The sequence below is a fragment of the Macaca fascicularis genome, chromosome 1, assembly GCF_037993035.2.
Source record: "Macaca fascicularis isolate 582-1 chromosome 1, T2T-MFA8v1.1".
NCBI classification, from domain to species: Eukaryota; Metazoa; Chordata; class Mammalia; order Primates; family Cercopithecidae; genus Macaca; species Macaca fascicularis.
In genome coordinates this window covers 226,525,031-226,552,575 of record NC_088375.1, presented here as the reverse complement: position 1 = coordinate 226,552,575, position 27,545 = coordinate 226,525,031, and the positions used below count along the sequence as shown (strand labels likewise).

Here is a 27,545-nt window from a genome sequence, read left to right as displayed (position 1 = left end):
ACACCTGGTCTTTGGGAGGCCGAGGCAGAAGGATCACTTGAGCCCAGGAGTGGAGACCAACCTGGGCCACATAGCAAGACCCTGTCTCTCCGTATTTTAAAAAAGGAAATAAATAATAAATGCATCAAATGTCACTCCCGGGGGGCGGGAACTCTGCCTTGTTTCCCGCGGCATCCCCAGGACTTGGACAGCTGCGGGCCCAGAGCCGCGACGCCTGCAGCAGGCCCGGCTCCCCGACTGAGCACATGGGCACAGGCTTGGCACACGCACTGCGGCATTCACGTATCAGCGAACACATGGGCATCTATTTATACATGAAGACACGAAAATGTATTCATTTCTTTTAAAATCAGAAGCAAACGGTGAGAACTGTGAGGCCGAGGGGAAGTTTTCCTCTGGGATCCTGGCAGACCCTGGAGACCGCGCCGTCGTGCGCGAAACACCGGGACGGGCCTCCCGCGCGAAGGACCCAGGAGGACGCCGGGCTCCCCTCCCGTCCGCGGGGCCCCGGGCGCGGCGCCGCTTTAAGGCTCCGAACCCCGCGCGGATGCAGAGGCTGCGGCCATGACGTCAGCGCCCCGCCCCGGGTGATGCTGCAGCAGCCGGGACCGCGGCCGGGCAGGCAGCAGCCCAGCGGGGACAGGGATGCCTGCCGTCTCCACCCACAGGTACCACCGTCTCCTCCGCGCCCTCCGCCCGCTCCCTGGCTCGGTGCCTGCCGGAGCGCCGCGCCCTGGGCCCCGGGGTAGTCAGGGCGCCGAGATCGGGACCCGAGGCCGGCACGGAGACCTTTGTTCCTCGTGGAAGTCTCATGAATTGCAGAGTCCACGGAGCTCCTCCGTCTCGCCCCTCCGAGGGCAGGAGCCTCGGGTCCGGGGGAAGGTGCCGGCCGATGGCAGGTGCTCTCATCCTTGCTGGCAAGGGGAAGAAACCCCGGCCTTGGCCCCAGCTCCTGATGCGCTCCTTGAGCTGGAGGCCTGGTCCCTGGTCACCTGGGCAGGTGTCATCCGCTCCCGGCTCACGTCTTGCCTGGGGCTGAGCCCTCTTGTTGACCAGGGGCCTGGCAACGCCCCTCAGCATCCCAGGGTTACTTAGCGAGGGCACCAAGGACTCCCCTTTCCCTAGCGAGTCAGCACCGAGGGGAACGCTCTGAGATGGAAGCCGTTCAGCTCCTTCTGCCCTCGACAATAAGCAACTTCTCCAATTATTTCTAGAGTGACAGCCTTGCATGTTTTTCAGCTCTTACAGGGAAGCAGAGTCAGGTGCGGAGAAAGCCACGTTCAGGCTGCACCTGGCCTGGGCTTTTGGGAAAAGTTGGCCCTGGAGTAGGGGTCAAGCTGCCGGAGATGCAAAGTGGGAAACGGCCGCGATTCAGTAACTAGCCTATTAAGTGCACCCTCCCAAGTCCGCAGAGCCCCTTCCTGGTCCGGGAGGACCTCACTGAAGAATTTTGAGAATGGGTAGAAAGAAGCGTGAGGGGCTGGGCTCGGCGGCTCATGCCTGTAATCCCAGCACTTTGGAAGGCCGAGGCGGGTGGATCACCTGAGGTCAGGAGTTCTAGACCAGCCTGGCCAACATGGGGAAACCCCATCTCTACTGAAAAAACAAAATTAGCCGGGCGTGGTGGCGCATGCCTGTAATCCCAGCTACTTGGGAGGTTGAGGCAGGAGAATTGCTTGAACCTGGGAGGTGGAGTTTGCAGTGAGCCCATATTGCACCACTGCTCTGTAGCCTGGGTGATAGAGTGAGACTCGTACCAAATAAATAAATAAGTAAATAAGCCTGAGGAAGGGAAGTGGCCCAAGGCAACCCCGTGGCGGGAACCCATTTTCATAAAGAGAAGAAAGAAATGAGGAAATGGTTTTGGCTCGTAGTAGGATCGTTGCAAGCATTCAAACTACATGGACACTGATTACTTTTATTATTCATTTGCCGCTTAAACTTCCCACAACACAGTTGGAGGGATCTGTTACTTTAAACATCCCCTGTACTCCAGAAGCATAGTGGGCCCCTGTATAACCTTTGGGGGGTCCAGGGAGATGAGTGCATTTCCTTTTGACCGAGTAAATGGTCATATGGTGCAGTAAAGATGGTCTGGCGAATGTTTGCATTTGTGTATTAAAATCAGATTTTATGATCTTAATTTCCACTTTCACCCATTTTTATGGAAACATTAAAAAATGATTTTTTTTTTTTTTTTTTTTTTGAGACAGAGTCTCACTCTGTTGCCCAGACTGGAGTGCAGTGGCACAATCTCGGCTTACTACAACCTTCACCTCCTGGGTTCAAGCAATTCTTCTGCCTCAGCCTCCGGAGTAGCTGGGATTACAGGCACCCACCACCATGCCCAGCTAATTTTTTGTATTTTTAGTAGAAACGGGGTTTCTCCATGTTGGCCATGCTGGTCTCGAACTCCTGAGCTCAGGTGATCTGCCCACATCGGCCTCCCAAAGTACTGGCATTACAGGCATGAGCCACTGTGCCTGGCCTCAAAAATGAATTTCTAAAATTCTTCTTAGAATAAACATTTGTGAACAACTTTTACTAAATGTAGTTTTAATAAAAATGGTAATGCTGATCCCCAGATTTGAAGATGAATCCTTAGTAAAGACTTTCCCAGCCAGAATTAAACTAGGTTTAATTCTGGTTCAGATGCTAGAGAGAAGTTCATTGAGTGTGCGAGGCTCTCCCTTCTGCTGGGACAGGCTGCAGTGGGGTGTGGCGGAGGTGGCAGTAGAGTTATCCTCTTGCAGGTAGAGAAGTGGGCCATCTACGTAGTCCACTTTAAATAAGGTCGAAGAGGCTCCTCTTTTCAAAAAGACACTTCAGGGGCTGGGCATGGTGGCTCATGCCTGTAATTCCAACAGTTTGGGAAGCCAAGGCAGGCGGATCCCTTGAGCCCAGGAGTTTGAGGCCAGCCTGGGCAACATGGCAAAACCCCGTCTCTACAAAAAAAAAAAAAAAATACAAGAATTAGCGTGGTGTGGTGGTGTGCACCTGTAGTTCCAGCTATTTGGGAGGCTGAGGTGAGAGGATCACCTGAGCCCAGGGAGGTTGAGGCTGCACTGAGCCATGATGACTGTACTCCAGCCTGGGCTAGATAGACGGAGACTGTCTGTCTGTCTCTCTCTCTCACTCTCTCTCTCTGTTTCTCTCTCTATACACACACACACACACACACACACACACACACACACTTCTGCCATATGCTGTTTAAAGCTGAAATTTTTCCAAATTAGGCCACAGTTCTTCGTTCCAAATTTAAAGGGAAGCTTTCTAATGCACTTAAGTTCACATTATGGTTAAAATGCTGATCAGAAAGAGCAGGAGATATGTCTGTGTGCCTGAAGGTGGGAAGAGGCTGGGCACAGGGATGGAAAGGGAGTTGGCCACTGAGGGCATACGTGGGTCTGTGACAATCGGGCAGAGTCCAATCCAACTGTCCACCTCACCTGTGCTGGGTCTCACCCCCGACTCGGAAGGAGATGGTCTTACACGGGGTTGGAGCTGGCGCTCTATTTCTGTGCTTTTGATGAATGAAGCTCCAGGGGATGCTAAATGCTACTTGGGTTTTTGGAAGGAAGACCTGCCAACCGGCAGGTTTTACCATGCAGAAGTGCTTGAGCTACGCCAGTGAGGAACATAAATAAGATTAGCTTTTTAAACATGTTAATCTTGATTTACTCCTTATAAATGAATTCTATTTCAAATGAAGTATTACTTGTCTACATAGTTCTTAGGTTCATCTGTTCTCTTCCTACAGGAAAGCGTGGTATTTTCCAAGGCCACAGGATAAGTCCTTTATAGAAGTGACAGGAGACTCTGTCTCTGCTATGTCACTCCCTGTCACCTTGGAATAAAATCCATCTCTTAGCAAGGCTTCAAGGCCCTCCGTGATTAGCTAAGACCTTTCTGAGGGCTTCATCTCTCACCCCACCCCCACTGGGCCCAACTGTTACTCATCTCTCTCTTTTACCCAATGATTCCACCACCCAGGAAGGCCCTTTCCTCCACCTTTTCACCTAACTCGAGGACAAGAACTGTGTCTTTCTTTTATCTCTATCACCTCAGTGTCTTGGTACTCAATACTCAGCTGAATTAGAGGCTGGGTAGGTGGGTAGATGAGTAAATGTTTGGAAGGGAGGATAGGTAGATGGGTGAATGGAAGGATGGATAGAGGAGTGGGTGGAAGAATAGGTAGGTGGATGTGTGGATGGTTTTTGGATAGACAAATGAATAGATGAATAGAAGAGAGGATGTGTGGAAGGATGGATGGGTAGATGACTGAGTGGAAAGATGGATGAATGGATGGCTGGGTGAGTGGGTGGAAGAGTGGGTGGTAGATGAATGGGTGGATGGATGGATGGATGGATAGATGGATGGATGGGTTGGTGGGTGGATGGATACATGGATGGGTGGGTGACTGGATGGGTGGATGAGTGGATGGATGGATGGATGGATGAGTGGGCGGGTGGATGGATGGATGGGTGTGTCGATAGGTACATGCATAGATGGGTAGGTGGGTGGGTTGATAATACATGGATGGATGGGTGGGTAGGTGGGTGGATGGATGGATGAGTGGGTGGATGGATAGGTGGATGGATGGGTGGGTGGGTGGATGGATGGGTGAATGGATGGATGAGTGGGTGGGTGGATGGATGGGTGGGTGGATGGATGGATGGGTGGATGGGTGGATGGATGGATGGGTGGATGGATAGATGGATGGATGGATAGATGGGTGGGTAGATATATGGATGGATGGGTGGATGAGTGGGTGGGTGGATGGATGGATGGGTGGATGGATGAATGGATGAGTGGGCAGATGGATGGATGGATGAGTGCGTGGGTGGGTGGATGGATGGATGGGTGGATGGATGGACAGATGGGTGGATGGACAGATGGGTGGATGGATGGATGGATGGGTGGAAAGATGGATGGGTGGATAGATGGATGGGTGGATGGATGGATGGATGGATGGGTGGGTGGGTGGGTGGATGGATGGATGGGTGGATGGATGGATGGATGGATGGGTGGATGGATGGATGGATGGATGGGTGGATGGATAGATGAGTGGGTGAGTGGATGGATGCATGGATAGGTGGGTGGGTAGATGGATGGATGGATGAGTCATTGGATTAACACAGTGTTCTTTATCCTGCTGGGATGTCTCTAGATCCAATCATTTTCACCATTGGTGTCTTCCAAAGAGAAGAAACACAATCTCTGAGTGGGTAGGGTGGTGGAAGAGTTTTAGATACAAATCCGGAGTGAGGAAGTTCAGAGTGATTCATAAATAATTTATTGTCTAGTGATAGTGTGATGGAAAGCTGTATGGTAAGTTCATGTCAGAAAAAGAAGAGCCTTCCTTTTGAAGCTTGAAACTAATTTTGAGAGAAAGCCTGTGATATTTATCTTGGCCAATGACAAGGGCCATCATCAGAAATCAATGTTGGGAAAGTTGTCCCAGTTTGGGGGCCTATGTCTCAGGAAGGACTTCAAAGGGAATTTAGTCTGTTGCTTTTTTGTGGAGCAGGTGGGGTGGGCTGTGTCTGAGAGAATCCTGGGACCCCCCGCCCCCGCCATTGTGTTGGTGTCTGTCTCTTCCCCTCTGATCTGAGCAGCTTTCCTCTCCTTGTGCTTATAAAAGTGGACATTGGCTGAAACACACAAGCTAACATATTAGAATCCATTCTGTTAATATTAATAATCTAGTTTACTTTCAAATGGGTGAAAAACAGTTCGACGCTTTGGAGCCGGTGCCTAAGTGGTGCAGGTTGCAAACCCCAGCTGGGCAGAGGACAGGGGAGGATGGGAGTGGAGGGGTGTCTCTCTGGGAAGGCCTTGAACTTGCTCACTCCTTACCTAGGTCATGGGCATTGTGAAAATGCTTAAAAAGTAAGTTGAAGCTGGGGGGTGGGGATCTGTTTCTCAGCTCTCCCTGGTTCTGTCCCTCTGCATTCGCGTGTTGTCTGTGACTACAGGATTCCAGAGTTCGGCTTATTTCTTTAAAGAAAGCATTTTTGAATACTGTCAAAGCCTCAATTCTCCCCACTGGACTAAAACTCACTTGTCAGTGGGTGCTAAAGGAAAGAGGCTCGTGTTAAGCCCATTCAGCTGCCTTTAGGGAGGGTCCCCTGGCCTACTGCGAAGGAGGGAACACAAGCGTTAGGGAGTAGAGGGGACTGACTATGACTATCCGGGGAGAGAGGAGCTGTCCCTGCACCGCAAGGAAGCACTCGGGGTGCCTGGGGGTGGTTCCTAACCATGCCCGGTCTCTCTTCCTCTCTGGTCCCCTGGGACCTTCAGGGAAGGAAAAAATTAGCCCTGGAAATGGGCCGCAGGTCCTAAAATAGCCCTGGTGTCCTTGGAGGCCTGAGAGAAGCTGAGAGGCTCTCACTTCCTCAGGACAGTCCCGACCGAGCCTCTGTTTGGGGGATGGTCCCTTTGAGTTTGAGGTGGGGACCTGCAGGGCGGGGGTCCTCTCTCTGAGTAGGGAAGGCACTGGGCTTCGGCCTCCTGGGGCAGAGGAGCTGCAGGTGGGAAAGTGAGGCCCAGAGCATCAACCGTGAGCAGTGGGCTCTGCTGTTGGGGGACGGTGTTTGACTCTAAATTCTGCAGTGTGAACTCAAATGTCGGGGGAGGACTACCCAGGCAGAAGTAACTGTGGCCTCCCCCCACGGGCTTTCCTCGCAGGGACGCCCACCAGCCCTCGCCACGATGATCCCCGCAGCCAGCAGCACCCCACCGGGAGATGCCTTCTTCCCCAGCGTGGCCCCACAGGACTTCTGGAGGTCCCAGGTCACGGGCTACTCGGGGTCCGTGACACGACACCTCAGTCACCGGGCCAACAACTTCAAACGACACCCCAAGAGGAGGAAGTGCATTCGTCCCTCCCCACCCCCGCCCCCCAACACCCCATGCCCGCTTGAGCTGGTGGATTTCGGGGACCTGCACCCCCAGAGGTCCTTCCGGGAGCTGCTTTTCAACGGCTGCATCCTCTTTGGCATCGAGTTCAGCTACGCCATGGAGACGGCGTACGTGACCCCAGTGCTCCTGCAGATGGGCCTGCCTGACCAGCTCTACAGCCTGGTGTGGTTCATCAGCCCCATCCTCGGTGAGCCCCAGCTCCTCCCTGATGGTGGAGGACCTCTGGAAGCTTCCAGAAGCCTCATTGCAGCAGCTTGAGGGTCCTTAGGGGAGAAGGGAGGATCAAGAGTTAAGTTCCCCTCATTAGTCTGGGACTGTGGGGAGCATAGGTACTGCCGGTCATATCCCAGATTTTAAGTTCCTTATCAAAACCAGACAATAGAACAGGGATTTAGCAGTCCTCAAGGGCTGACACCATCTCATGCCAGGCTCTCCTTGTCAGAGGGTCCAAGTCATAGCACTTGGTGACATGTGGGCCTGGAAGGTCCTGAGATTTCTTGGATTCCCAAGGAAAGTCGTGGCTGCTTAGGGCCTTAGGGTACAAAGTGGAGGATTTAAGGAGATGCCGAGCGATCCCAAGAGTTAGCTTTGGTTTCCGAGTTGAGGGTTTTGTCACTGACTCTGTTTCATCATCTTATTCTTTTGATGCACTGGGGGTGTTTGAGAGCAGCCACTTCAGGAATGTGGAGGCTGATTCGATGTCCCCATGTGCCGTGGGGACCCCGGCGGACCCCAGCAATGACCACTGGCCTGCTCTGTTTCAGGATTCCTACTGCAGCCTCTGTTGGGTGCTTGGAGTGACCGGTGTACCTCAAGGTTTGGAAGGAGACGCCCTTTCATTCTTGTCCTGGCTATAGGTCTGTTGTTTTGGCATGGAAATAAAATGGAGAGGAAAAAAAAAAAGGCCCCAACTGCCTCCTTTTAGGAAAATTTAAAAGAACATTGACCATAGTAGTTACCCAGATAGCTCTGGACCCACACTGGCGTGAGGCAGGGAGTGCCCGGTAACCTGACCTGAGTTAACTGTGAGAATAGATCCTTTGATCATTTTTAAAAATGAGTTGATAAAGTTCATCTCATTTCTTCTCTGCTTAATGAAATAAAAACCCCCATCCAAGTGCAAAATATATGGTGAGTTTGCAGGTGACTTTTCCACCAGGCTGTGCTTGAGGTTTAAGTTTTAAAAATTCTTGGGTCCTAAAGATTCTAGACATAAGTTGTGAGCTGCGGGGGAAAGAGCTGGTCTGCATTTTCTTGGGGTGACTTTGTTTCTCTGTGTCCAGGGGCACTGCTGGGCCTCTCACTCTTGCTGAATGGCCGGGACATTGGCATCGCCCTGGCTGACGTGACCGGCAACCACAAGTGGGGCCTGCTGCTCACCGTGTGCGGGGTGGTGCTGATGGACTTTAGTGCCGACTCAGCAGACAACCCCAGCCACGCCTACATGATGGACGTGTGCAGCCCCGCGGACCAGGACCGAGGCCTGAATATCCACGCCCTCCTGGCAGGTGAGTCTCCCTCAGCAGGGCCGAGGCTGGGTCTGCAGGGCTGCAGGCTTCAGACATGTGGCTTTTGAGGCCCTTCCTCACTCCATGATTTAACAAAGAAGCTGGGAGAATTCCAATATATAGAGAAACACTGAAGTGATTGAAAATACATATCTTGGCCGGGCGTGGTGGCTCAAGCCTGTAATCCCAGCACTTTGGGAGGCCGAGACGGGTGGATCACGAGGTCAGAAGATCGAGACCTTCCTGGCTAAGATGGTGAAACCCGTCTCTACTAAAAATACAAAAAATAATTAGTCGGGCATGGTGGCGGGTGCCTGTAGGCCCAGCTTCTCGGGAGGCTGAGGCAGGAGAATGGCGTGAACCTGGGAGCTGGGTGACAGAGTGAGACTCTCTCTCATAAAAAAAAAAAGAAGATACGTATCTCATACAACACCCATCAACCACAACCTATGCTGTTGACACATAAACACCAATTATAGGTCTATAAATCCAAATGTTTCTATTCATGGATTCTCATTGTTTGAGGTAGTTATGTTCTACAAAGTCACCACAAACCCTGAATTAGCAAACACCGAGTCTCGCTCCTAGGAACAATACAGGGTTAGGTTCCTGTGAGCCTCCAGTCACAACATTTTCATCAATGGATCAACGCATAACCTTGTATGAGTTTCTGTTTAAAACCCCTTATTTCATCTATGCCTTTGGCTGATTAATGTTGAATTGACGGCCAACAGCGCTGCAACTCACGCCTGAACGAAGCATCACTGTTGCACGCATTTTCTGCACGAGGTGCGTCCGGCCTTCTTGCACTTGGGAACGTCAGGCAGCTTGGAGGCCATTTAAACAGTGAAACACCAACAGAAAACATAAAAATGTAAAAAAGGTGGCACTAAATAGACCACACAAAAAAACTCTTGCTTTGGCCAGGTGCGGTGGCTCACACCTGTAATCCCAGCACTTTGGGAGGCTGAGGTGGGCAGATCACCTGAGGTCGGGAGTTCGAGACCAGCCTGACCACCATGGAGAAACGCCATCTCTACTAAAAATACAAAAAATCAGCTGGGCGTGGTGGCGCTTGCCTGTAGTCCCAGCTACTCGGGAGGCTGAGGCGGGAGAATCGCTTGAACCCGGGAGGCAGAGGTTGCAGTGAGCCGAGATCATGCCACTGCACTCCAGCCTGGGCAACAAAGCGAGACCCCGTCTCAAAAAACAAACAAACAAACAAACACACACACACCAACTCTTGTTTCCAGTGTGAGTGTGGAGACAAGAAAGCAGAGCTCAGCCCTGCGGGGCCTCAGCTGGACCATGCGCCCTTGGAAGTGCAGGCGATGTGCTGTTGTGTGCAAATCCTTGAATGATGGTGAGAGCACCGTGAGGTCTGGTTCTGGGTTTACCTCACTAAATGGTAGTGAGGAGGTGAATTCACAAATACAGAATCTACAGAGAATGAGGATCGAGTGTGTGTGCATGGCCACACGTGTTATACATACCATGCGTGGATGTGTGTATATATACACACCTGTGGCATGCTCAGTGGCAAAACAGGAGAAATGTTACCATCAAAGCCAGGAATGAGGCAAGACTGCACCCGTCCCACAGAACCACTGCCAATTAGGGAGACACAAACAGAAGGAGCGAGGTCAGCCCCACTGGTCTCTGGGGCTGCACGTACGGAAACTTCAAGGGAATTGGCTGCAAAGCAGTGCAGGAGTTCAGTATGATGCTTAGTTATCAATGTGCTGTATAAAAGTCAATACTGGTTGGGTGCAGTGGCCTAATCTCAACACCTTGGGAGGCGAAGCCAAGAGAATTGCGTGAGTTCAGGAGTTTGAAACCAGCTTGGGGGAATAGTGGGACCACATCTCTAAAAACATAAAATTAAATAAATAAATAACTCTAGCTTTTCTATATAAAATATTTGCCTTGTTGCAGAATAAAATGGAAGAAAAAAATTCCATTTAAAATAGCAACTGGGGCTGGGCATGGTGGCTTATGCCTGTAACCCCAGCACTTTGAGAGGCTCAACTGGGTGGATCACTTGAGGTCAGGAGTTCAAGACCAGCCTGGCCAACATGGCAAAACCCCATCTCTACTAAAAATACAAAAAATTAGCCAGGTATGTGTTGCGTACCTGTAGTCCCAGCCACTCGGGAGGCTGAGGCAGGAGAATCGCTTGAACCCAGGAGGTGGAGGTTGCAGTGAGCCGAGATTGCGCCACGCACTCCAGCCTGAGCGACAGAGTGAAACTCCATCTCAAAATAAATAAAGTAAAAAATAAAATAAAAAACAAATAAAATAGCAATTGGCTGGGCTGAAGGTAGCGAGTTGTCTTGATTGATGGCTCACAGTCAGTTACAGACGGAACTCCTTCCTCCACTCTTTCCCCAGCCCTCACTGCTGCACTTGACTAGTCTTGAAAAAGCAATAGATATTGGAACGATGTTTAAAAATCAAGGGAAAGGCTTAATGAGACCCATACAGGACCCGAATGAAGAGGCTGGGTCACCCGGTGGTTGGGGGCTCGGGTTCTGGAAGCTGAAAGTCCACACTGAGCAAATGGCTCGGTCTCCCCAAGCCTGGGTCGCCTCTCCTGGAAAATGTTGCTGCTTCTCTCCCTGTTTCCACACATGCGCTGCTGTGGGCGAGGGAACCTCTAAAGGGGCCATGCTGGGCGAGTGCTGGGCTTGGCAGAGTGGAAGAGGGACATTGGTTTTTACCTTACGCCCGTCTATGAGAATGCACCACTTCGATCATTCAAGAAAATTAGTAACAAAGTTCATCTGGGCCGGGTGTGGTGGCTCATGCCTGTTATCCCAGCACTCTGGGAGGCCGAGGCGGGCAGATCACCTGAGGTCAGGAGTTCGAGACCAGCTTGGCCAACACGGTGAAACCCCACCTCTACTAAACATAGAAAAATTAGCCGGGCCTGGTGGCGCATGCCTGTAATCCCAGCTACTTGGGAGGCTGAGGCAGGAGAATCGCTTGAGCCCAGGAAGAGGAGGTGGCAGTGAGCCGAGATGGCGTCACTGCGCTCCAACCTGGGCAACAAGAGTGAAACTCCGTCTCAAAAAAATAAAGAGATAAAAGATAAAGTTTATCTGAAATCTGACCTTGGATAAGGGTCATGAACAGCAACGATGTCTTTCAGGAGGGGAGGAGGGAAGGTAATTAGAATCATGAGCGTGGGAAGTCAAGAATAATAAAACGCCCAGGGGGCAGTGGGGAGGCAGAAAGACTCCCAAGTCTAGAACAACAGAGGCAGAGAAGCGACGGGACTGGGGCTTTTAAATGGGCATGCGAGTGAAATGAAAAGGCCCATCGGGGACAAAGGAAGGAAGATCTGCAGTGAAACCTCGAAATAATGAGATCCACAGCCATGCCACCCTTGGGTATGTGTGGAAGGCTGAGCTGGGAGTGTCCGAAGCCCAGGCCTGTCCGTAGAAGTTCTTATTTGAAAGGTAAACCCCTCATGTGGCCAAGTCTTCCCCAAACCAAAAATCCCATGCTGGTAGCAGGCAGGTTCCTCCTCACCAGCAGCGGTAAACCGAGAGAACCCTCTCTCCTCTCAACACTAGACAGACTCAAAATGTGGCTCAACTCACAATAAAACAAAACAAAACACCGGATCCCTGATGGGGTGGGTGTCGTGGGCGCGCAGCTGGCTGGGGTGGAGCCCCTGTGGCTTCCCTGGCTTTTGCCATTGAAGCACAGAGCCGAGCTGGAAGAAGCCGCGGTGTCTGGAGGTAAATCCGCCCGCTGCTGTTGGCTGGGCCCCCACGGCATCGCCCACAGTTTCTTGCCGTGCTCTGTGGCCAGGGCTGGGCTGGCCAGTGCCCCGAGGTGTGGAGCGAGAACAGCAGGAACAGCAGTGATCCAATCCCTACTTTTCTGCTGTGGGCTGATGGCTCAGAGACCAGAGAGCTGCCCGCCAGGGTGTGGGGAGGCGGGACCCGTCTGTGGTCACCAGAAGGGGTGACTCTCCTCATGGTGTTCCATGCACGGGGACAAACACCCACGTGCACACGTGCGGTCGGCTGTGTGTGGGTGATGGGGTCGGCCCTGAGCTGGAGGGGGCCTTGGAGGGAGGATGCGTCCCGTGTCAGCATTTGCTCCAGGGGCCTGAAAGGTTACGGGGAAAGTGGAACAGGCAGGAAGTGGAAGGGGATGTGGGCAGGTGGTCACTGTGCTGCCGCTGGGGGTCGCGCCAGGAAGGGCCCTGCAGGTGGCCGTGCAGGACAGGAGGGAGACCTCCTCGAGGGGCCCGCCCTGGGAATCCTGTCCCATTTCGTTGGGGTTTAGGTGGGACGAGTACTGTGCCCACGTCCCTGGAATGGCCTTGGCTACCTTCATGTCCTTCTAAGAAACGGAGCCACCACGCTTGGGCCTTCTCCTCCCGCAGGAGGGAACTCAAACCCTGTCTCTTTCCCCAGGTCTCGGAGGAGGCTTCGGATACGTGGTCGGCGGAATCCACTGGGATAAAACTGGCTTTGGGAGGGCCCTGGGGGGGCAGCTCCGTGTCATTTATCTCTTCACCGCGGTCACCCTGAGCGTCACCACCGTCCTGACCCTGGTCAGCATCCCTGAGAGGCCGCTGCGGCCGCCGGGTGAGAAGCGGGCAGCTATGAAGAGCCCCAGCCTCCCGCTGCCCCCATCCCCACCTGTCCTGCCAGAGGAAGGCCCGGGTGACACCCTCCCGTCGCACGTGGCCACCAACTTCTCCAGCCCCATCTCCCCACCCAGCCCCCTCACACCCAAGTACGGCAGCTTCATCAGCAGGGACAGCTCCCTGACGGGCATCAGCGAGTTCGCCTCATCCTTCGGCACCGCCAACATAGACAGCGTCCTCATTGACTGCTTCACGGGCGGCCACGACAGCTACCTGGCCATCCCCGGCAGTGTCCCCAGGCCGCCCATCAGCGTCAGTTTCCCCCGGGCCCCCGATGGCTTCTACCGCCAGGACCGTGGACTTCTGGAGGGCAGAGAGGGTGCCCTGACCTCCGGCTCTGACGGGGACATTCTGAGGGTGGGCTCCTTGGACACCTCTAAGCCGAGATCGTCAGGGATTCTGAAGAGACCCCAAACCTTGGCCATCCCGGACACGGCCGGAGGAGGGGGTCCCGAAACTAGCAGGAGAAGGAATGTGACCTTCAGTCAGCAGGTAACAGCAAATGTCGGGGGAGCCAGGGCTCAGAGGGCAGCGTCGGGGGTCCCCCTGGTCAGTTACATGACGAACAGGGAGAGTCCATCCAGGAAGAAATTCCCGGCTGTCATGGAGGTATTGTCAAGCGCTTTGGCCTAAAGAGAAAAGCCTTAGAGGCCAGGCGCGGTGGCTCACGTCTGTAGTCCCAGCACTTTAGGAGGCTGAGGCAAGAGGATCGCTTGAACTCAGGAGTTTGAGATCAGCCTGGGCAATATGGCGAAACCCCATCTCTACTAAAAATACAAAAAGTAGCCGGGGTGTGGGGCACACATGTGTGGTCCTAACTACTCTGGAGGCTGAAGAAAGGATGGCTTGAGCCCAGGGGGTTGAAGCTGTAGGGAGCCATGACTGCACCACTGCACTCCAGCCTGGGTGACAGAGCAAGACCCTGTCTCAGAAAAAAAAAAAAAGACAAGCCTCAGAAACATGACGTCTTCCCCTGCATGTTAGTGAACAAGTTCTGGCCCTGAGTCCACCTATGAGTGAGTGAGTTCAGAGCATTTGTTAGGTATCAGGTGGTTTAAAATCCTGGCTGGGAGCGACAGTGATAACTCTTTTAAACACTTATGTTTGCCCAAACGTAATTCAGGCCGGGCTTGTCCTGCCAGTGAGTTTCTTACAGGCATGGTGTGCACCCCACTTGTTCCTGGTATTTCTCCCTAGACGTCCGGGCTCCAGCCCATTTTGGCAGTGGGAATCCCGTGCCAACACATCCAAGTCTTCCCTGACAGTGAACCTGCAGGTCTGGGATCATCCCTTCTGGTGCCTGACATCGGTTCACTCCTGGAGGCTGTACAAATGGGAATCTCCAGGGCAGTGCCATCTTCCGTGAAGGCCAAGAACCTTCCAGAAAGCTGTTTGAGTTGTATTTTCTATAGGTCAGATGAGCTGCAAGACCACCAACTGATCTGTGGGGTTTCATGGGCTGATTTTTTTTTTTTTGGAGACACAGTCTTGCTCTGTCGCCCAGGCTGGAGTGCAGAGGCATGATCTCGGCTCACTGCAACCTCCACCTCCTGGGTTCGAAGGATTCTCCTGCTTCAGCCTCCCGAGTAGCTGGGACTACAGGCGCCCGCCACCACGCCCAGCTAATTTTGTATTTTTAGTAGAGATGGGGTTTCGCCATGTTGGCCAGGCTGGTCTTGAACTCCCGGCCTCAAGTGATCCGCCCACCTTGGCCTCTCAAAGTACTGGGATTACAGGCGTGAGCCACCACAGCCAGCCAGAATCCATGGTCTTTAAGTAAAGAAAGGTTATTCTGTTATTTAAAGTAGACATAAAAGTTACTGGCCTGCCCACCCCAGCGGGCGTTGCAGGAGGAGAGTGCATTTCAGGAGGAATGTGGTGTTCCGGGTCCTACAAAGCCGAGTGTCATTTGCCTGGTCCCTCCAGGGAGGCAGCTGGAAAAGCCGAGCAGCCCAGAGACCTGGCCCAGGAGACACCTCACCTGGCCACAGAGGCACGTGGGCCGTGTCTCCTAAATGAAGTAGACCCTGCTCTGCCTGGCCCTGTCCCATTGGGTTTAAATGGGACCCGGTCCTCAGTTCATTTCCCCCTCAGGGGTTAACATGTCCTGTCTCTGCCTAGATGACTTCCCTGATTTAGTCGGAGGTTAACTGGAAATGGGGCTTGCACTGTTCATTTTCCTCTCCTCTCCTCTCCTCTCCTCTCTTCTCCTCTCCTTTCCTCTCCTCTCCTTTCCTTTATTTTCCTCTCCTCTCCTCTCCCCTCCCCTCCCCTCTCCTCTCCTCTCCTCTCCCCTCCCCTCTCCTCTCCTCTCCTCTCCTCCCCTCCCCTCCCCTTCCCCCTTTCCTCTCCTTTCCTTTCCTTTCCTCTTCTCTCCTCTCCTCCCCTCTCCTCCCCTCCCCTCCCCTCCCCTTCCCCCTTTCCTCTCCTTTCCTTTCCTTTCCTCTCCTCTCCTCTCCTCCCCTCCCCTCCCCTCCCCTTCCCTTCCCCCTTTCCTTTCCTCTCCTCTCCTCTCCTCTCCTCTCCTCTCCTCTCCTCTCCTCTCCTCTCCTCCCCTCCCCTCTCCTCTCCTCTCCTCCCCTCCCCTTCCCTTCCCTTCCCCCTCTCCTCTCCTCTACCTTTCTTTTCTTTTTTCTTTTTTGATTATTTTGTCTTGTTTTGGTTTTTACGTACTTTTTAAAAATATAGAGAGATGGGCTCTTACCATGTTGCCCAGGTTGGTCTTGAGCTCCTGGGCTCAAGCGATCCACCTGCCTTGGCCTCCCAAAGTGCTGGAATTACAGGTGTGAGCCACCGAGCCTGGCCTTGTTTGGTTTTGTTTTGAGACAGGGTCTCTGTTGCCGGGGCTGGAAGACGGTGGTGCAATCACGGCTCACTGCAGCCTCAATCTCCCAGGCCCGAATGATCCTCCCATCTCAGCCTCCTGAGTAGCTGGGACTACAGGTGTGTGCCACCACACCCAGCTAATTTTTTTATTTTTTTTAGAGATAGGGGTCTCACTATGTGGCCCAAGCTGGTCTTGAACTCCTAGGCTCCAGTGGTCCTCCCAACTTGGCTTCTCAAAGAGCTGGGATCTCAGGTGTGAGCCACCACACCCGGCCCCGTTTTCTCCTTGGAGTGAGCAGGATGGTGCCTTTCGTTTGCTTTTCTCTGGTGTGTGTGGCCGGGGTGTCTTCACGCCTGCGTAGTCTCAGCACGAGGAAGGTCGCTGCCTAGGCGTGCGCAGGCCTCACAGGGACATCTACTGAGGCTCCTGGTGGCACCAAGGACACAGACAGCTCTTGTCTGGAAAGGGCTTGAGGAACTGGGAATCACTGGAGAGCCAGGAAAGCCCATCCTTATGAAGGAAAGGAAAGGAAAGAGGTTTTCTTTTTTTTTTTTTTTTTGAGATGGAGTCTCGCTCTGTCGCCCAGGCTGGAGTGCAGTGGCCGGATCTCAGCTCACTGCAAGCTCTGCCTCCCGGGTTCACGTCATTCTCCTGCCTCAGCCTCCCGAGTAGCTGGGACTACAGGTGCCTGCCACATCGCCCGGCTAGTTTTTTGTATTTTTTAGTAGAGATGGGGTTTCACCGTGTTAGCCAGGATGGTCTCGATCTCCTGACCTCGTGATCCGCCCGTCTCGGCCTCCCAAAGTGCTGGGATTACAGGCTTGAGCCACCCCACAGCGCCCGGCCGGAAAGAGGTTTTCTAATTGCTCAGGTCGAGGGCACCGCCAGCCTCGTTGTGGATGATGCCGGGGTAATTTATCTTGCCTTTGTCAACACTGGATCATCCCAGACTGTTTCAAAAAGTTCAGACTGGCTTTAGATTCAGTTCTTTAGGTGTGGTTGAAAATCTCGGGCCAGACATGGTGGCTCATGCCTGTAATCCCAGCACTTGGTGGGTGGATCATGAGGTCAGGAGATGGAGACCATCCTGGATAATACGGTGAAACCCTGTTTCTACTAAAAATGCAAAAATAACTTGGCCCGGCGTGGTGGCGGGAGCCTGTACTCCCAGCTGCTGGGGAGGCTGAGGCAGGAGAATGGCGTGAACCCGGGAGGCAGAGCTTGCAGTGAGCTGAAATCACACGGCTGCACTCCAGCCTGGGCAACAGAGCAAGACTCCATCTCAAAAAAAAAAAAAAAAGAAAAAGAAAATCTCATCTTCATCCCTTTTTTCCGTTTCCTTTCTCCGTAGAGTGTAATTTATGCATCAGTGCTTTGAGGAAAGTAAAAATCATGAGCTAAATATAAACACATCCAGGCTCAAGGGAGACAGAGGCGGAACTGCAGCGCTGTTCCTCCGCAGGCGTGGGGGACGCGCTCTGCTGATGTGGGTGTCCTGGGAGCCGGCACTGCGGCCTCTCCGCTTCCTTTCCCACCGGGAGTGTCCAAGGCCGACCGCACCACAGACACCCCAGTGGAGCGAGGCAGCAGCGCCTCTTTGCTCTCAAACGTCTAAATTCAAAAACGACTAGTTCCCCGAGGTAGGAGGGAGGATCACTTGAGGCCAGGAGTTTGAGACCAGCCTGGGCGACATAGTGAGACCTCATCTCCGTAACAATTTTTTTAAAATTAGCCAGGCGTGGTGGTGCACGCCTGTAGTCCCAGCTACTCAGTAGGCTGAGGTAGGAGGATCACTTGAGCCCAGGAGGCTGAGGCTGCAGTAAGCCATGACTGTACCACTGCACTCCAGCCTGGGCGACAGAGCAAGACTCTGTCTCTAAAACAACAACAACAACAACAAAATGACAAGTTCCCCTGACTGGAGTCTGTACCCCAAACCCAAGCAGGGCTACTTGGAATGAAACCTTCTCATTCCAGGAGGAGTTTGCAAACCTAGTGAAGATGTCCATGGAATGTTGTTCTTGAGCCCCGGAAAGAAATCAAAGCCCCTCGCACCAGTTTCCATCCTGTTGACCGTGGGGCTTGTTGTGTGTTGTGTGAGCCCCTGTCGAGGGCCGAGGTGCTCGTGTGGGCAGGGGCACCCTGTCTTCTGTGTGGTGGAGGTTCCACCTGTCCAGAGAGAATTTTGAACACATGTTCCTGGTGGCCACCTTGAAATAAGTCTTTCCCAGCCTTCTCTTATGAAAAAGAAAGGACTTCCTAAGTGTTTGGATCTGAACTGACCCACGTGTTTGTATTTCAAATGTATTTTGCATTTTGCAAAGTCTTATCTCACTCCCTGTGGCACAGATCGTGTCCTGTGGCCAAACCGTAGGCACACCTGAAATGAAATTCTAGTCTTAGCTGGTCCGGGCCTCGGAAGCGATGCCCTGAAGCCGTTCCTCTGAGGTTGGTGTCCACGCGGGGCTCATGCCGTCTGATATGAAGACAGACCGGTGCGGTGTTTCCGAGAACGCATTCCCCTGAGCAGAGCAGAGTCTGCGCTGCCTGATGGGGTGCGGGGCTCTGATGAGGGGTTTGTGGGCTCTTCCCAGGTCGCCAACATCCTGCTCAACGGCGTGAAGTACGAGAGCGAGCTGACGGGCTCCAGCGAGCTTGTGGAGCAGCCTCTGTCCGTGGGCCGCCTCTGCTCCACCATCTGCAACATGCCCAAGGCACTGCGCACCCTCTGCGTCAACCACTTCCTGGGTGAGCTCCCGGCCAAGCCTCCCCGTAGTCCCGGTCCTGCTCAGGGCTCTCGCCCCACTGGCCTCCCAGGATGTCCCTGAGCCTCCCTTCCCAGAACTTTTCTATGTTCACCAGCCCCCTACAGCAGCACCAAGGGCAGGCCTGGGGTGCGGTGGCTGCCCTGGAGGGCTTTTCTCCGGGGTGCCTGCCCTGGACAGCCCCAAACTAAACCAGGTGTCACCATTGAGAGCCACATAGCTCACTCTGGATCCGACACCTGGGTCTCCACAGGGCCAAAATTCTTATTACCTGAAGCCCTTTGGACAACTCCACAGTGAAATGATGGACCCACACCTTCCCACCTTCCCACCTTCCCACCTTCCAGCTTTGTCTTGCTCTGTCTTCAAGCACAGACCCCACACCTGCCTGCCCATGTCTATTGCCATTCGTAAATTCACACGGCTGGCCTTTGAATGACGAATGAAAAGCACCAACTTGCATTTCATTCCATTTAGTCTCTTTTCGCTGTTGAGTGGTTGAACATTTGAACATGATTCAGAATTTGAGGCTGGGCACAGTGGCTCACGCCTGTTATCCCAGCACTTTGGGAGGCCAAGGCTGGTGAACCACGAGGTGAGACGATCAAGACCATCCTGGCCACCATGGTGAAACCCCGTCTCTACTAAAAATACAAAAATTAGCCGGGCGTGGTGGCGAGTGCCTGTAGTTCCAGCTACTTGGGAGGCTGAGACAGGAGAATTGCTTGAACCCAGAAGGTGGAGATTGCAGTGAGCCGAGATGGCACCACTGCACTCCAGCCAGCCTGGTGACAGAGCAAGACTCCACCTCAAAAAAAAAAAAAAAAAAAAAGAAAGAAAGAAAAAAAAAAGAAAGAAAGAAAAGAAAAGAAAAGAAAAAAGAATTTGGCCGGGCGCGGTGGCTCCCGCCTGTAATCCCAGCACTTTGGGAGGCCAAGGTGGGCGGATCACAAGGTCAGGAGATCGAGACCACGGTGAAATCCCATCTCTACTAAAAATACAAAAAATTAGCCGGGCGCGGTGGCGGGCGCCTGTAGTCCCAGCTACTCAGAAGGCTGAGGCAGGAGAATGGCGTAAACCCAGGAGACGGAGCTTGCAGTGAGCCGAGATCGCGCCACTGCACTCCAGCCTGGGCGACAGAGCGAGACTCCATCTCAAAAAAAACAAAAAACAAAAAAAAAAAAGAAAAGAAAAAAGAATTTGAGATAATCTAGGCTCTCGTATATTGTGGGACATAAATCAACATGACCTTCTAGAAGGCAGTTTCGTAATGGGTGAGAATCTTGAAAATGGTCCTACCTTTTTCCCCTGTGACCTTACTCAGTATTCCATGCAAGCCCGTAATCAAAAACTATATTCAGAATATATATGCAAGGTACTGATCACAGCATGGCTTAGGACAGCCACAGTCTGTGATCGGGGATAGAGGTGTCAAACAGTTGGGGAAGGGTTAAATATATCAGGGTGCACCCACACTGTGAAATATTCTGCTGCCATCAAAACGAGTCTGTTTAATAATTCTCGATGGCATAGAACATTATAGATGATAATTCATTATGGTTCGAGAGGGCCTATAAATACCACCTTCCTCTACCAAAGACGGAATTCCCATGGTTCAAGGAATGGAGTGCTAAGCACATCTGCCAGCACATCCATGCCTGTGCTTCCTGGTGGATTTCTCCCAATTGAATGGACCCCCTCCCCTGTATTGCCGAGGTAGCTGGAGCACCTCCACTGCTACCCTTGCCTCATGTTTATAGAAATATATGGTGTTTTAAAATAAAAAAAAAATTGTAAGGAAACTCTGTTAGTCTGTTCTCACACTGTTAATAAAGACATACCCAAAACTGGGTAATTTATAAAGAAAAAGAGGTTTAATGGACTCACAGTTCCACATGACTGGGGAGGCCTCACAATCACGGCAGAAGGCAAAGGAGGCACAAAGGCACATCTTACATGGCGGCAGGCAAGGGGGCGTGTGCAGGGAACTGCCATTTATAAAACCAAGGTGTCATGGGACGTATTCACAACCATGAGAACAGCATGGGAACCGCCATGATCCCGTTACCTCCCACCAGGTCCCTCCCGTGACACACAGGGATTACGGGAGCTACAGTTAGAGATGAGATTTGGGTGGGGACACGGCCAAACCATATCAGAAACAAACACAGTTTTAATCGCTCCTTGCTTTTATAACCAGTAGATACGTGTTGGTTACAGAAAGGGCAGAGTGCTGGCCTTTGCCCCCGAGGTCATGAACCCCTTTCTTTCTTCCAGGGTGGCTCTCATTCGAGGGGATGTTGCTCTTCTACACGGACTTCATGGGCGAGGTGGTGTTTCAGGGGGACCCCAAGGCCCCACACACGTCCGAGGCGTATCAGAAGTACAACAGCGGCGTGACCATGGGCTGCTGGGGCATGTGCATCTACGCCTTCAGTGCAGCCTTCTACTCAGGTACCCGCCGCCAGCCAGGCTGGCACGGCAGTGAGGGCTTTGGTTGGGTCCCTGGAGCATGTGAAGTGAAGGCAGGTTCATGTCCTTACGATTGCAGACACTACATCCCAATTTGGGGGGCGCCACTGTCTTTCCCCGCTGCAGGGCACTGAGCCTGGGGGAGCCGGACTGAAGAAATGGAGCTTGTGGGCCTCAGGCCTCTGAGAGCTGGTGGCCTAAGGGGCACGGGTGCTTGTCAGAACCTGACTATACCCGCAGGCCGTAGCGAGGGTGAAGTGGGGGCCCAGGGGGAACCTGAGGCCATTCCCAGGCAGCGTACTGTCTGCCAGCGCCCAGCTCCTTCCCACTTTGATTCAGGGAGCAACCTGTCCCCAGGGAGGTGGGGGCAGGGGTGAGTGATCGTGGAACATGGGAGTGGGCAGGGGCCAGGGGCCCAGATGACTTTGAGGTTCTCTGTCTGGGGTACCCTTGGAGCATGGTGCTGAGTTCACACCAGGGTGAAGCCGAGGTGCCAGCCCCATGGGGCCTGGCTGGTAGCGTGCACCGGGCAAATTTTATCCCAGAGGTCCACATACTTTTTCTGCAAAAGGCCACAGAGTTGGTATTTCCAGCTTTGCCGGCCCAGCGGTCTCTGTTGCAGCCCCTCACTGAAAGCCACAGACAGGGGAAACCGAATGGGTGTGCCGTGTGCCAGTAAAACTGCACTGTGTTCACTGAAATATGAATTTAATGTGATTTTCACATGTCACAAAATATTCATCTCTTTTAGATTTTTTAAATTAATTTTTTTTTAAATTTACAAAACTAGTCTGCAGGTTGGACTTTGCCTTCAAGCCATAATCTGCCAACTGCTTTATTTTAGTTGCCCCCATCTTCATGGGTTCGAGCCCCAAAGCAGAGGGTCACTGAGGGGCTGCGGCAAGAAGAAATTTGTCAGATCTCACTTGCGAGTCCACGGGGCGTCACCTTGGGTGTTGGGTTCCCCCATAGCCGTGTGGCCTTGGGCATGGGGAACTGGCCCCATTTTATCGATTCTAGGGAGCCCCGTTGCTGATATCCATGCTGTCGCGTCCTCTTGGGGGTGTAAAGATGGTGGCCGACGACGGGATGGGCTGCTGTTGTGCCCATAATTACACAAGAACACAGAGGTTTAGCTCGAGACCCTCAGTCCTTGAGCCTTTTTGGTGTCACAACCCCAAGATCCCTCCACCGGCAGAAGCCCTGGGGGACCTGACCCGAGCCGGTGTGAACAGGACACCCCGGTCCTGCCATCCAGCCAGACAGCCGTGTCCTGGGCTCCCACCAGAGTTACTGGGGCGGTCTCTCAGCTCCCCTGGGTGCCCCAGGAAGTACTTTCTGGTCTGGGGCAAGTGGCCTGCCAAGCCAGGTCCCACCACTGCTAGCTTCAGGTCAGCCGCGGGGAGGTAGCGCTGGAAGCTGAGTCCCCGGAGGCTCTGGCCGTGTGGCACCGCTCACCCTCTCTGTGGCCCGCAGCGATCCTGGAGAAGCTGGAGGAGTTCCTCAGCGTCCGCACCCTCTACTTCATCGCCTATCTCGCCTTCGGCCTGGGGACGGGGCTCGCCACCCTCTCCAGGAATCTCTACGTGGTCCTGTCGCTCTGCATAACCTACGGGGTTTTATTTTCCACCCTGTGCACCTTGCCCTACTCGCTGCTCTGCGATTACTACCAGAGTAAGAAGGTAGGTGCTCTCCCTTGTCTTGCTTCGGGTCCGCTTCTTGGAAAAGCCCCTCCTGAGAACTGTCCCCCAGGACCAGCGGCACAATCCGCAGAGCCGGGTGCACAGTGATGACTGTCAAGACAGCAATGGCAGCGCATTCAACCAAGGGGGGCCCTTCTGAGCCTGGGGTGTGCACCTGCCTGTAATCCCCTCACTGCTTCCTTAGCACAAGCCTCCAGCTCACCCAGGCTCTGGGTTGGGCTCTGTCCTTTGCAGGGATGCACGGAATGGGAGGCTGCCCCTTCCTGCTCCTTTGTCAGGTCACGGGGTCTCCTGTTGACGCCTGTCCCAGTCATTCAGGGTGGGGCTTATGGGGAGGCAGTGAAGCTCAGAAAACTCAGCAATCCAGATCAATAACATGTTAATACAGTATTTTTAAAAATCAGAATTTTTGCCAAAAAACCATGCAGAACAAAAACATCAATTTTTCTTTTCCTTTTTTTTTTTTTTTTTTTTGAGATGGAGTCTCGCTCTGTCGCCCAGGCTGGAGTGCAATGGCACGATCTCGGCTCAGTGCAACCTCCGCCTCCTGGGTTCAAGCGATCCGCCTGCCTCAGCCTCCCAAGTAGCTGGAATTACAGGCAGGTGCCACCATGCCCAGCTAATTTTTTATATTTTTAGTAGAGACGGGGTTTCACCATGTTGGTCAGGCTGGTCTCTACTAAAAATACAAAAAATTAGCCAGGCGTTGTGGCGGGCATCTGTAGTTCCAGCTACTCAGGAGGCTGAAGCTGGAGAACGGCGTGAACCCTGGAGGTGGAGGTCGCAGTGAGCCAAGATTGTGCCACTGCACTCCAGCCTGGCCAACAGAGCAAGACTCTGTCTCAAAAAAAAAAAAAAAATGAAATTTCACTTCACATAACTTAAAACGTGGCTGTTTCAATCAATGAAACTCAAGTTTCTCCTGGATCCCAGAATTCAACCTGTATTTATAAACATATAATATATTTAGCTACTATTTTGTTTAAATGAACTCATTGGGCTAGGTTGGTAAATGTTATAATTTTTACTATTTTCTACAGAGAAAATAGTTTCTAATTCAAGTTGGAGCTATCTGTGCAGCAGTTTCTCTACAGTTGTACATAAATGTTTTTACTATAAAATGACCTAATGTATAAAATACTACTGCATGCCATAATAAAGATAGTAATACTTTCAAAAAAAAAAAAAAGAGAGGATCAATAACAGTGCTGAGCCACCCCATATTGGAATCTGAGGCAAAAAGAAAAATGGCATTTAAAAGTGCCTTAAAAGGCCGAGTGCAGTAGCTCATGCCTGTAATCCCAGCACTTGGGGAGGCCGAGGCAGGTGGATCACTTGAGGTCAGGAGTTCAAGATCAGTCTGGCCAACATGACGAAACCGTGTTTACTAAAAATACAAAAATTAGCGGGGCGTGGTGGCCCGTGCCCATAATCCCAGCTACTCAGGAGACTGAAGCAGGAGAATCGCTTGAACCCAGGAGGCGGAGGTTGCAGTGAGCCAAGATTGCGCGACTGCACTCCAGCCTGGGTGACAGAGGCTGCGTAAATAAATAAACAGGCCAGGTGCGGTGACTCACGCCTGTAATCCCAGCACTTTGGGAGATCGAGACAGGTGGATCACGAGGTCAGGAGGTCGAGACCGTCCTGGCTAACACAGTGAAACCCCGTCTCTACTAAAAAATACAAAAAATTAGCCAGGTGTGGTGGCGGGTGCCTGTAGTCCCAGCTACTCGGGAGGCTGAGGCAGAAGAATGGCGAGAACCTGGGAAGCGGAGCTTGCAGTGAGCCGAGATCGCGCCACTGCACTCCAGCCAGGGGACAGAGCGAGACTCCGTCTCAAATAAATAACTAAATAAATAAATAAAGTGCCTTAAATTTTTGTTGATATTTTGCTCAGCATAGACTTTTAACAGCTGTACTGAGATATCGTGCACCATCTAATAGCGTGTGACGTGCACCGTTCGGTGGTTTCGGCACACGCAGAGTTGTACAACCGTCACCACCGTCAATTTCAGAACAGTTTTGTCAGCCCAGGAAAAATCTGTCAGCTGTCACCCCTCTGACCCTCCCACTCTACCAGGCCTAGGTGACCACTAACCTACTTCCTGTCCCCATGGACTTGCCTATTTGGGACGTCTCCTGTGATGGAGTCAGGCAATCCATGGTCTCTTGTGCCTGGCATCTGTGGCGCAGCTGTAGGCTTCGAGCTCCATCCATGCTGTTTCCTGGATCAGGGCCTCATTCCTTTTTATGGTCACATAATGTTCCCACCATAATTTTCTTTTGCAGTGACTTTGAAATTTTAAAATGCTGCATTGAAATATTACCTGCACAGCCTGGGCAACATAGTCAGACCCATCTCTTAAAAAAAAAAATTAAAAATTAGCCAGACGTGGTGGCATGCACCTGTAGTCCCAGCTATTCAGGAGGCTGAGGTGGGAGGATCACCTGAGCCCAGGAGGCTGAGGCTGCAGTGGGCTGAGATTGTGCCACTGCACTCCAGCTTGGGCAACAGAGCGAGACCCTGTCTCAATAAAGAAAAAGAAGAAGGAAGGAAGGAAGGGAGGGAGGGAGGGAGGGAGGGAGGAAGGAAGGAAGGAAGGAAGGAAGGAAGGAAGGAAGGAAGGAAGGAAGGAAGGAAGGAAGGAAGGAAGGAAGGAAAGAAGGAAGGAAGGAAGGAAATGTGACCTGGATTACTGAGTTTCTCTCTCTCCCTTTTAATCTCATGCCTCAGTTGCCTCCCCTAGGCCTGGGCCTGATTTGTTTTAGGGAGTTTGGAGTCTGACACGTTCAGCTGGGCTGGCCCTGAGCACAGCCCTTCTGATGGGGGTAGAATTGGCACAGGGAAGCCGCAGGGGAGGCCCAGGCTCCCAAGTCACAGCAATGCCCACTCACCCAGCACCTTGCAGACCGGCTGGTGCTGGGGGAGCTGAGTGACGGAAATCCATGCCACGGCTCCCCACTGTCGCTCTGCACAGACCACACTCTCAGCCACTGTCTCCCAGCGTGGCATGCAGGGAAGGGAGAGTGAGTGACGCGTCCAAGCTGGAGGCCACGAGGACCTCGGAGCCTCAGACAGAGGACCAAAGGGCGTCATGTGCAGAGGACTTTGTGGGGAGTGGTGTTGGGCGGGTCCCATCCCGGACGAAGGTGAAGGATGGGATGGCGGGAGTGGAGTGGCCGCCTGGCTGTGCAGGTTGGGTTTTCTTTGGGTGAGAGGACGGGGAAGAGCTCAAGTGCTGAGGGGGAAAGTGTCTCCGGCCACCTCATCTGCCCCATTAGTCACGGATTCTTTTCATTGTCGTCATCTCTCCAAACACAAACATTGTTAAACTCTTGGCTGAACTCCCTGTGCATGTCGGCACTGGAAAATGTGAGGCCGCTGTGCGTGGCCGCTCAGGCTTCCTGGGCTCGCAGGACACATGGAGCTCGGTCACCTCGTGCCGGCTGCGATGGGTCTCGCTGACACGTTTCTTCCTCTGGGTCAGTTTGCAGGGTCCAGTGCGGACGGCACCCGGCGGGGCATGGGCGTGGACATCTCTCTGCTGAGCTGCCAATACTTCCTGGCCCAGATTCTGGTCTCCCTGGTCCTGGGGCCCCTGACCTCGGCCGTGGGCAGCGCCAACGGAGTGATGTACTTCTCCAGCCTCGTGTCCTTCCTGGGCTGCCTGTACTCCTCCCTGTTTGTCATTTATGAAATTCCTCCCAGCGATGCTGCCGACGAGGAGCACCGGCCTCTCCTGCTGAATGTCTGACATCGCGGAGCCTCGACTCTGCACACGCGCCTGCACCTGGGGGTCTGCAGCAGGCCGACCAGTGAGGACCAAAGGACCTTGGTGGACAGGGGGACAGGCTGCCTACTGGAATGTAAATATGTGATAAAATAATAAACGACAGCCGCAAAGCCTGCGGTTTCTAGGCATTGCTCTCCGGTGGCTGAGAGGTCCGTAGGGGATTGAGTTACCCTCCTGAGGACTTGAGCAGGGGGAGGTTTGTAAGAATCTTTTTTTGAAAGTAAAGGAGTAATTCAATGCTTCTCAACCAGGGGCAATTTTGCCACCCCACCCCCAACCCCGGGAAGACATCTGGCAACGTCTGGAGATAGCTTTGGTTGTCACAACTCAGGGATGCTGTGAACCTCCCACGGCACACAGGACCGCCCCAACGGCAAGGAGCTAGCAAGACCCAGATGTCAATCATGCTGAGGTAGAGAGAGCCTGGTCTAACTGGACCATACATTCTGTACATTGCATCCCAGGGTAGAGTCAGAGCATACAGGTCTTTTGGATCAGAATGCCTCATATTCATTCACTTGTCCATTCATCCATTTATTCTCTCATCCATTCATTCATCTACCCATCCACATATCCGCCCATCCACATAACCATCCATCCACTCATCCAAATATCCTCCCATCCAAATATCCACTCATCCATATATCCATCCATCCATCCACCCACCCATCCAAATATTCACTCGTCCACCCATCCACCCATCCAAATATCCACTCATCCATATATCCATCCATCCACCTACCTACCCATCCAAATATCCACTTCTCTATATATCCATCCATCCACATATCCACCCATCTACCCATCCAAATATCCACTCATCCATATATCCATCCATCCACACATCTACTCATCTACCCATCCACATGACCATCCATCC

General features: G+C 52.7%; 1 protein-coding gene across 3 annotated transcripts; it reads left to right on the top strand.

Annotated features, from left to right (window-relative positions):
• Positions 1–595: 595 nt before the first annotated feature.
• Positions 596–26,793, top strand: SLC45A1 (solute carrier family 45 member 1). 3 transcript variants are annotated; one of them, XM_074021300.1, is made up of 9 exons: positions 596–668; positions 6,694–7,114; positions 7,692–7,743; positions 8,211–8,435; positions 12,869–13,596; positions 18,526–18,679; positions 20,974–21,150; positions 22,645–22,850; positions 26,360–26,793. In XM_074021300.1, exons 4-9 carry the CDS (start codon positions 8,327–8,329, stop codon positions 26,624–26,626), a joined length of 1,641 nt encoding a protein of 546 aa, XP_073877401.1. In that variant the 5' UTR covers positions 596–668; positions 6,694–7,114; positions 7,692–7,743; positions 8,211–8,326; the 3' UTR covers positions 26,627–26,793. The 3 variants fall into 3 exon arrangements, with proteins under 3 accessions (XP_073877401.1, XP_005544935.2, XP_045243587.1); XM_005544878.3 differs by having other exon boundaries at positions 7,692–7,784; XM_045387652.1 differs by lacking the exon at positions 7,692–7,743.
• The last annotated feature ends 752 nt before the right edge of the window (positions 26,794–27,545 follow it).